This window comes from Cotesia glomerata, linkage group LG9 (genome assembly GCF_020080835.1).
Source record: "Cotesia glomerata isolate CgM1 linkage group LG9, MPM_Cglom_v2.3, whole genome shotgun sequence".
Classification (NCBI taxonomy): Eukaryota; Metazoa; Arthropoda; class Insecta; order Hymenoptera; family Braconidae; genus Cotesia; species Cotesia glomerata.
In genome coordinates, this window is record NC_058166.1 from 2983292 (window position 1) to 2992481 (window position 9190).

At 33.2% G+C, this 9190-nt stretch overlaps 1 protein-coding gene across 1 annotated transcript; it reads left to right on the plus strand.

Annotated features, from left to right (window-relative positions):
• The first annotated feature begins 7578 nt into the window (after positions 1-7578).
• LOC123271455 lies at positions 7579-8266 on the plus strand. Its single transcript, XM_044737793.1, has one exon. It carries the CDS (start codon positions 7602-7604, stop codon positions 8184-8186), a length of 585 nt encoding a protein of 194 aa, XP_044593728.1. The 5' UTR covers positions 7579-7601; the 3' UTR covers positions 8187-8266.
• The last annotated feature ends 924 nt before the right edge of the window (positions 8267-9190 follow it).

The window sequence follows — 9190 nt, forward strand, 5'->3', positions numbered from 1 at the left end:
GCAGCCGTTCCGCACTTAACTCCCCCCTGCGCCTCAGATACCACTCGTATGTCTCATTCTCATCAATGGCATTCGGAGGTACCCGAATACGACGTCTAGGTGGCGATGGTGGGCCGAATACATTGGCACTAGTCGTCGTCACTGTAATAAGTTGAGACACCATATGCGTCCGGACTACTTGTATGTACTGTAGTACTCGTCGTGGTCGTCAATTTCGGGGAATCCCCGGGATTCGTTCGTCCATTCGCGTTCTCCTGATTACCCTGTTGCGTGGAATCATTTACGATTTGATCCCATGTCACCAGAGACTCGTCTCCCACCCCATCATTCGGGACAATTCCTTCGCGACTATCGCTCATTTCGCCGATTAACTAACCTACGTTCTAATTTAATTATAACGCGTCGTAATTTGCCCTTTTGTGTGCCCCACGTTGGGCGCCAAATTATATAACGGGTAATTTCGTACTCGTGCGTTAGCGAGAACGAAGCCCGAAATAAATAATCTGGCCTACCTGCTTTACCTGTTGTTGGGCGCCAGGAGCCTTGCTCCAATCACGTCGATGTCCGGCTACTCCGGTTCGGGACTCCTTTCGTCGGGTGGCGGGCCTCAAGGGTACGACTTAATTATAGAGGAACGAGGAAAGTATTCGGGCTATTCGCATTAATTCGCAATTAATTAAAAAAAAAATAAATTATCAATTTATTGACAATAAATTCAAATAGTTGTTCAAAATTAACAAAATACAAGAATTAAACGCGAAAAAAATAATAATAATCGTCGACGATCTCGTCGATACGCCGTCGATACGCAGTTTCGCCGAAAAGCAAACTTCAACGGTTTCATAAACAAAATACTCCGGCAAATTTCACTCAAACAATCTCAAAAAATAATTTTGTCGTCGCTCACTCAGTTAATTTAGTCAGTTAACGACAGCAACAAAATAAAGCTCCCCGCAATTCACTCAATCGCAATTGATTAACTAAATAACCAAAAAAATTGAATCTTCACTTAAATTAATTGAAATCCCCTAATTAAATAATACTAATAATAATAATAAAAGAACGTCCTTGAAATTCAATTAATAACAATTAATTGAAATAGTTAAATATAAATCGTCGCTCAAGTCAGTTGTTATTAACTAACCAAAAAAAAAAAATGACTTGTTCATAAATCGTCGCTCAATTCAATTACGTTCAGTAAATTAACACAAAAAAATTTATAAAATTCACTCGGTTCAAATTTATAGCAGTCAAATAACTAATTCATCATAATTAATTTTAAATTTTACTTTCTAAAATTTCGCCGAATTTTTGGTACTAATAATAATAAACAAAAAAAAATTCATTCACCGCAGTTAAATAATAGTTAAATTAATTATTCAGCACGAATCCGAAGCTCGATCAATGGATAATCGACCTCGTCGATTATCCCGGGAGTAAACGTCGCAATTACAAAAAAAAATGATAATAACAGTATTAATTGTAACTTTCATACATCAGTACACAAAAAAAATAACAACAATGGCGGTACCGAAATACCTCGTGGGATTACTCGGTTACTGGCTGAGTCAACACAACCTTGAAATTCCTCATCGACAAATTTAATAAAAAAAAAATATTACTTGATGAATATAAATCCCACGAGCTATTTATTTACGAAACCCGTGGCACTCACCCTGGTCGAAGACGTCGCTTAATCCCGTCCGTCGATTGGCCACACCAGGTCGTACTCGGCTTCCACGTCGAACTATCTCGGACAATGAACCTCCTCGGCAAAGATACGGGTGATTTTTGTTCGTCACTTGCACACGTCAACCAGCGATCACCCAACAAAAAAAAAACGTCGTAATAGATCGCTTCTATTAAATAAATAATTGGCGACAGCCAATTATCGTCGTAATGCCGTAATAAATTTTTGGCAAACAAATTCGCAGCTAAACACAATAGATTTCAAACGCGAGAAATTTCACGATAGTCGTTCTCATAAATCTCAAAATCAGACAACAAAAATCCTCCGAATCGAAATTACATCCGCACGTGGCAAGTGGAAAACGTGGAAGAAGGAAAAATTAGCACATGTCGCATTCCTCGTCTCTTCCCCCTTCTGGGTCCGTCGTTAGCTTTGAACTCCAGAGATGGCGCCGCAAGTCCAATTTACCAATATCGACGTTTATTGAGTGATATATTGGCTGGAACAGTTGCTCGTTCCCGAGATAAACATCCGCCCGCCGTTGATAATCTTGCAGATGATCCACGTCGTTGATCCTCGTTGGTCTCTCTTCGCGGGTTTGTGGCCGGTAGTACCATTCTCAATAATACAATACTTAACTAACTTATTCGCTAAATTAAATTCCTATTCGCAATAAATTTTGTTTCGAACGCAATCGAGCTTCGGTCAAATTTTTTCCACGCGAGGGCGACTCGGTCGCGGCGAATTCAATCAACGGACATTAAATAAATTTAAGAGCCCAATTTAAATTTTCTTTTAAAATTTAAATTCAAAAATAAAATTATCATAAAAGAAAATAAATAATAAACAAACGTCTTAACAGGTGGCGCTAAAAGCGGCCTGTTACAGTTTATGTAACAGTTGCATGGTCAAATTTACTATGGTCTCTAGTAAATATTGATTGGTACAATATGATATTCTTAAATTTTTATGGTAATATTTTGAATTGAGTCATTAAGGTTCAGTCTTATTATGTATGCATAGTAAATTTCTACAGAAATTTCTCACCGTGTATTACTAAATCTTATTAAATAGAACTAAATTCTTTTATCAATGTACTCTATCAAGTGCGCTTTTGTTTAAATAAAGCCGTTGACTGATTTCTGCTACTACTAAACCATTGGTGCATTAAAATTCCTTGAGCTTTGGCGCAATTTTGTTTTCCTCTATCGGTGTGAAACTGACACGCGTGAATTATTCCACGTTTATGATGCGGTCGATACTTTAAAGTACTCAAGGACTCAATGTTGTAGTCCCTGCCAATTATCGTACGCAATATTATTTTCTTCAGCGTAGTTTCAACGAAGATTAGTGTCGATTTCTTATTTAAAATTTTCTTGAGATACTGTTTCTGATTAGGATACGAGTCTTCTTTGTTCAAAGGAATCCCGTAGTCGAGTAAGTATTTCTTTAAATTTAATAAATTCCTTTTTGGCCATTGTGTCCAACTTCTCCATTCTTTGAAAATAATATGTTTTTCAATGCGTCTTCCACGTTGATCCAAAGTTGAGCTGACTATATACAGCTCTCTGATAGTAAACTCCCGATTGGGGTCGTAGTAACCATTGTAATCAATAATCACGATCGGAGAATTATAAATGCTATCAACAGACATGCTTTACTGTGAAATTAAAATTACCTTTGCATCTAATAATACTCTAATTAAAAAAAAAAAATTAACAGAAATTCTTGAGGCATTCTGTAACCCCATTCTAATTAGTTCTTGATGTTATCAGCTCAGTTGAATGAATACGAAGCCTGCACTTGATGTTGAACGTGTTCTTGAAACGAAATCTTTAGTAAAATCTATACATCAATTGTCTAGATGGAGGTCTAAGCCAATTTCGGTGCAATGTAAGACAATCTCAGCTGACATTAAGATTCTCGTACTTCTTGGATCCAACATCCTACATCTTCAAACATACTCCGGAGGTAGGATTCTATACACATACATATTTCAATACTTGTGCTCAGGGCTAAATTCAATACGGGCTCATTGTCCGTATCTTATCATAATTTCTCATAATTAATAACGCGGTATTGTGGTATAGATAGATGGAGGCTGCTTCAGTCACTGATAGCAATTTTCCTTTCCTCTACAAATCCGACATGTCTCTTACAGAATTATTCTAAGGAATAGTCTTGGTGCCTTCAATGGAAATTTACTGTTTGCTTAAGTCAATTTGATTATTTATTGCGAATTGTTGGTTTCTTTGTTTGGATTTGTTAATTGGAAGAGAAAATTTGTCAAACTATACACTGATAGAAAATTTGTGTTGACTCAAGAGATATTTTCTTGATCTAAGAATTTATTTTGGAAGACAAATGATTATTTTGCTTTAAGAATTTCTTGTCTTGATTTAGATTTTCTTGTCTTAAGAACTATATTATCTTCAATCGATGCATTTAAGTTTTTCAATCAAAAACTAAATAGTCTTTAATTGTTATACCAAAAAAAAATTAATTCTTGGAAATAACTAAATTAATGACTCAAAAAAAAGCCATTCTTAACACAAGTCGGTAACACCTTGAATCAATGTTATCGCTTATCTTGAACCAAGAGACAAAAATTCTTGAAATAAATATATCTATATCTAGTTTCAAGAGTTCAAGTTTTGAAGAAAAAAAGTTTCTTGAATCAAAATTGTTTTTCTATCAATGTAGAATTAAATGGTAACATTTGATTCAAACAATCAATTGATGACGAAATTTTCATTTCGCATGCATCATAAGCGAAGCGTTGGGCTCATCTGCTCTTGATATGTCAAAGAAAAGCAGTTTTCTCGAAACTGAAATTGACTTTTTAACTTCCCGCTAAGAAAATTAAAAATTTTCAACAACTAAGAAGTTATTTGGTTTTACCCCTTTTTCGAAAATCGAGTTTTTATCAGATCTCGACGTTTTAAGGTAGTACTACCGGTTTTAGAATTGACGTTCAGAATTTAATGAAATTTGGCATATTGGTACTTTATAATATCATAATTTAGCAGTAAAATTTTTGGAAGCCTGGCAAGTCCTGAAAAAAGGATATTAATATCTACATATTTTTGCTTTTACCATTGATCCTCATAGAGAATCACAGACTTTATTTTATTTCATAAAACTAGATGTTCAGATTCTTGTAAAAATCAAGACAACGAGAGAAAATAACATCTAGAACATATTTAATAACAATCAGTATGGTCTCCAAGAATAGGAGAATATTTATTAATAAAAAACATTCAAAATTTATCTCTGTCTCTCTTTTTCCAACGTGATTTAGCATAGGGAAATCTACTACGTTAATCAAATAAGGTTAGGTTTTGGGATTTGACTCTTGTGGTAACGGTCGTACTACCTTAAAGCCCTAGGAAGCCTTCCTGCCGGTAGATTTTAAGAAATCTTAAAAGAACTACGAAAAAAAATTTTTTCAAATGTGTTTTTTTTGAAATAACTTTTTAAACGGCTTTACCGATCGATTTCAGAAACTAATCAGCTCTTAACATCAAAAAACCACGTCAATCGCTGCCAGGTAGGTCAAAATCGGTTTATTCGTTCGTGAGTTATCGTTGACGAAAAAAAGCAATTTTTTCGAATTACTCCGAAATGTTTGGTCTGATTAATTTGTGTTTAAAAGTGAATCGTAGAATTAAAAAAAACTGCGTCGAATACTGCTAACCACGTGAAAATCAGTTTATTCATTCAAAAATAATTGCAGTTTAAGAATTCAAAGAATAGTGTTACTATACTTCTAGTATTATTAAACTTCTATCAGACTTTTAAGCACGAAAAGCTCAAAAGCATAGAATAGCTAACTATTTGAGTTCGGAGAGCACAAAAGTGTAGTTTAGCTAACCCTTATAGCTCGAAGAGCACAAAATAACACAAATCATAATTTTGAGCTCGAACAGCTCAAAAACGTTATAAGTGCAATTTTAAGCGTTTAGGTATAAAATTGGCGGGAAGTTGCTGGAATGGCTTGAAGGGTCAACCATTTTCCTAATTTTTTTGAAATATCATCTGAACGGCTCAGCCGATCGATTCCGAAAACTAATCAGCTCTTAACCTCAAAAAACCACGTCGATCACCACAGGTCCGTTCAAAATCGGTTGATTCATTCAAAAGTTATTGCGGTTTGAAAATTCAAAAAATAGTGTTTTATCAAAATCCTATCAGTTTTTTGAGCTCGAAGAGCTCAAAAACAAAATAAGCGAAATATTGAGCGCTTAGGTATGGAGCGGGAAGCTATAGTGGTGGCCTTTAGGGTCAACCGTTTTCCTAATTTCTTTTACTTATATCGCCTCACATAATAATATAAGTGTACACGGAAAAAAGTAAACTGTAATAAATAACAGTCGATTTATAATAAGTAATGATCAACTGCTAAAAATTACCATTTCAAACAGTAAAATCGTAATTTTACTATTCACATTGTAATATTTACAATTTAAACGTTACAATTTACTCTTTACATGGAAGAAAATACTATTTCAAACAGTAATATTCGCTAGGTAAATGTCTAAAATGTTAAAGTATAATAATTAAGAATTCAGACTTTAATATTTATCACTTCGCCTTTAAAAAATGATGTTATGATATGTAAAAAAGTATAAAATAAAGTTAGTAAATTTTTAATACAAGCAACGTCAATATTTACAAAGTAAAATGGTAAATTTTAAACGCAACGCTAAAAAGTCAAACTGTAATTATTGACTTGCTTAGACTGGTAAAATGTATATTTTGAAAGTATAATTTTTACTGTTTGAAATGTTAAATTCTCCCAGAATGAGACCCCTTTCTCTTTCATCTAAGTTCCCCTTCTCTCCATAATATGGACTATTTATTGAAATGGCATTTTACTGTTTGAAACTGTAATTTTTAAAGATGAAAGAGTCGTTATTTACTATAGTGAAAACTACTAATCACTTATTTTGGATATTAAATTATAAACTGTGGCTTTTATACTTTCTACACGGGAAAAAATTTCTGGGAAAATTTGCGATACAACTATTGTAAAGCTGGACTATACTTTTATTACTATTAATTGTCAAATATTTTAGAAGAAAAAATACTATTTATTCAGGAAAAATTACGATATTACTATTGTAAAAAGTAAGAGATGAAAATTTCCAGTGCTGCCTCTGTATCTTTCCAATAGAACTATAGCAAATTTTACAATAGTTGAATTGGAATGTTTCTCAATTAGTGTGAGTGATGGCCGTGCACAGCGCTAGACTCCGAGTTTATGTAAATGTTAAATGGTATAGGTCTTAGTTTAGCTCGGATAGCGTAGAGGGAGAGTCTCTGGCTGCCAACACAGGGTTCTGGGTTCGATTCCCAGATAACACGAAAATGTCGGTTTCTTTTTTCGATTACTATACAGGTACCAATTAGTCCAAGCTTCTATCTCTCTCCCTCCCTAATATTTCTTTTAAAAAAACAAACTGTGAATTTTTACAATAGTTAAATTGTAAAGTTCACAAACACATATATTGTATAATTTGCTCTATAGTATCCGACTTTTTAAGACTCTTGCTAGTCTTATTTGTTGGATAAAATTTACAATAGTAGATCGTAAAAATTACTAAATGAGAAGTATAGTCCACCATTACTATTTTATGTAGTAAAAATTACAATAGTAAAATAGTAAAAACTCCTTCAATTTTCTTTCCGTGTACATTAAGTTCTGTAATATTTATATTTTTGCCACCCCGATGTCCGCTTTACTGTTTGAAATTATAAAAACTAACCGGAATCCGAGTGAATATTACAGTTTACTTTTTTCCGTGTACTTATATATAAATTGTCAAATGACTCATTGGATGACATTTGAAAATTTTTTTTTTATTATTTATTAGACAAGAAATCATTTTGTTCTTCAAATCTATCCAAAATGTGGAATTCCGGGAATCCTGGCGTAAAAATCGACGTCCTTGTAGACTTTAACGGATATTTGAACAGTGATGAAGATTTCGTCTTGAGAGAGTGCTTCATTACAAGCTTGCAATCAAACGGTCCAGAGAAACTTTTCATTTTCAAAGATAAAAAAGATTTAGCCAACATGAGTTACATTCAACGCCAGAGAATTAAGGAGTATGTTAAAAAGTACGGGATTGAGTTAAAGGCCGGTTGGTACCAAGTGAAAAAACAGAAAGCGCTACTGAAAAAACATGCCAAGTTTTTTAAGATTATTTGGGTTCGCGATGAAAATAAAAGAGATGTATTTCAATTGATTGTGGGTAAGAAAGTCGAAATTAAATGCTTAAGTGAGTTGGGGTATGATCAAGAGACCAGGGTGGAGGACGAGAGGTGTGGGTACCATGGAAAATCAGAGGACACTGAGTGTGCTAGAGAAGAGGCGGTCAAGATGATAATTTGGTTGATTCCAAAGCTGGAGAGTATTAAATTGAAAGTTGATGATGTTCTGGAAAATCTTGATAAGTGGAATCAAAGTCTTACGGATTTGCCGTACATGTAACTCTTAGAAAGAAGACTATTTGATGAATGTTATTGAAAACGTTTCGTAAGTTCAATTGTGCATATCTCAAGCGCTCTTGTTAGGCGAAAATTAATTAAGATTTAAATATACAAGTTTCTATTTAAAATTTTAGTGATATTTCAAAATTTTTGAATAATTTTGTATCAAATTTCAATGGAAAAAAAATAACTTTATGGACAAAAATAATTCAAATTAGGTAAAAGCTCCAATTATTGATAGGAGTCTAAATATTGACACCCTAAATTATTTTCAAATATATTTAATCATCTTTAATAAGAATAATTATCAGATAAATTTTTATTAAATTCTAATTAATTAAAAAATTGAAATAATTACTGTCAGTAAAAAATATTAAATATTAATTTAAAAAGAAAAAAAAATAAAGTTAGCACCAATTCAGTCAAATCAAAGAAAAATAAAATAATACAAATTTTTTCAAAAGATATGCAAATTTAAATTTTCGATATTGCATGCCTCAAAGCGCGAAGCGCGTGAGGTTGTGCTTTATACTCGACTCGTCAAGATCAAGCAATTTTGTGATCTTTAAATGCCTCTATCACAACCATATTACACTTATTCAATAATATAAGTAGATGTACACCGAAAAACACTTAAATTAAACCATCTTTTACTTTCTAAAATCATTTCATGTTGCTATTTTGAAAAAAAAAAACGTTTTGAAAAAAATTTTACGTGGACGTCCGGATGTCACCCCATTTTGGATGTACCAACGATTACTCCCGAACAAATTGATATTTCAAGACCGGACCTTTTTTATTAGTTTAAGAATTCGATGAACTGGGTCCGTATTTCATATCAGTGGCCTAGTATACATATTTTTTTTTAAATTGAATTTTTATTAAAATTCACGGATACAACCGTACAAAGCCAAACGAACTTTTCTTATTTGTCACGTGAAAACTTTGGCGCCACTTGATCAAGCTAGATTTTTTTAGACTGCGTGCGCATATGACAAGAGAAAA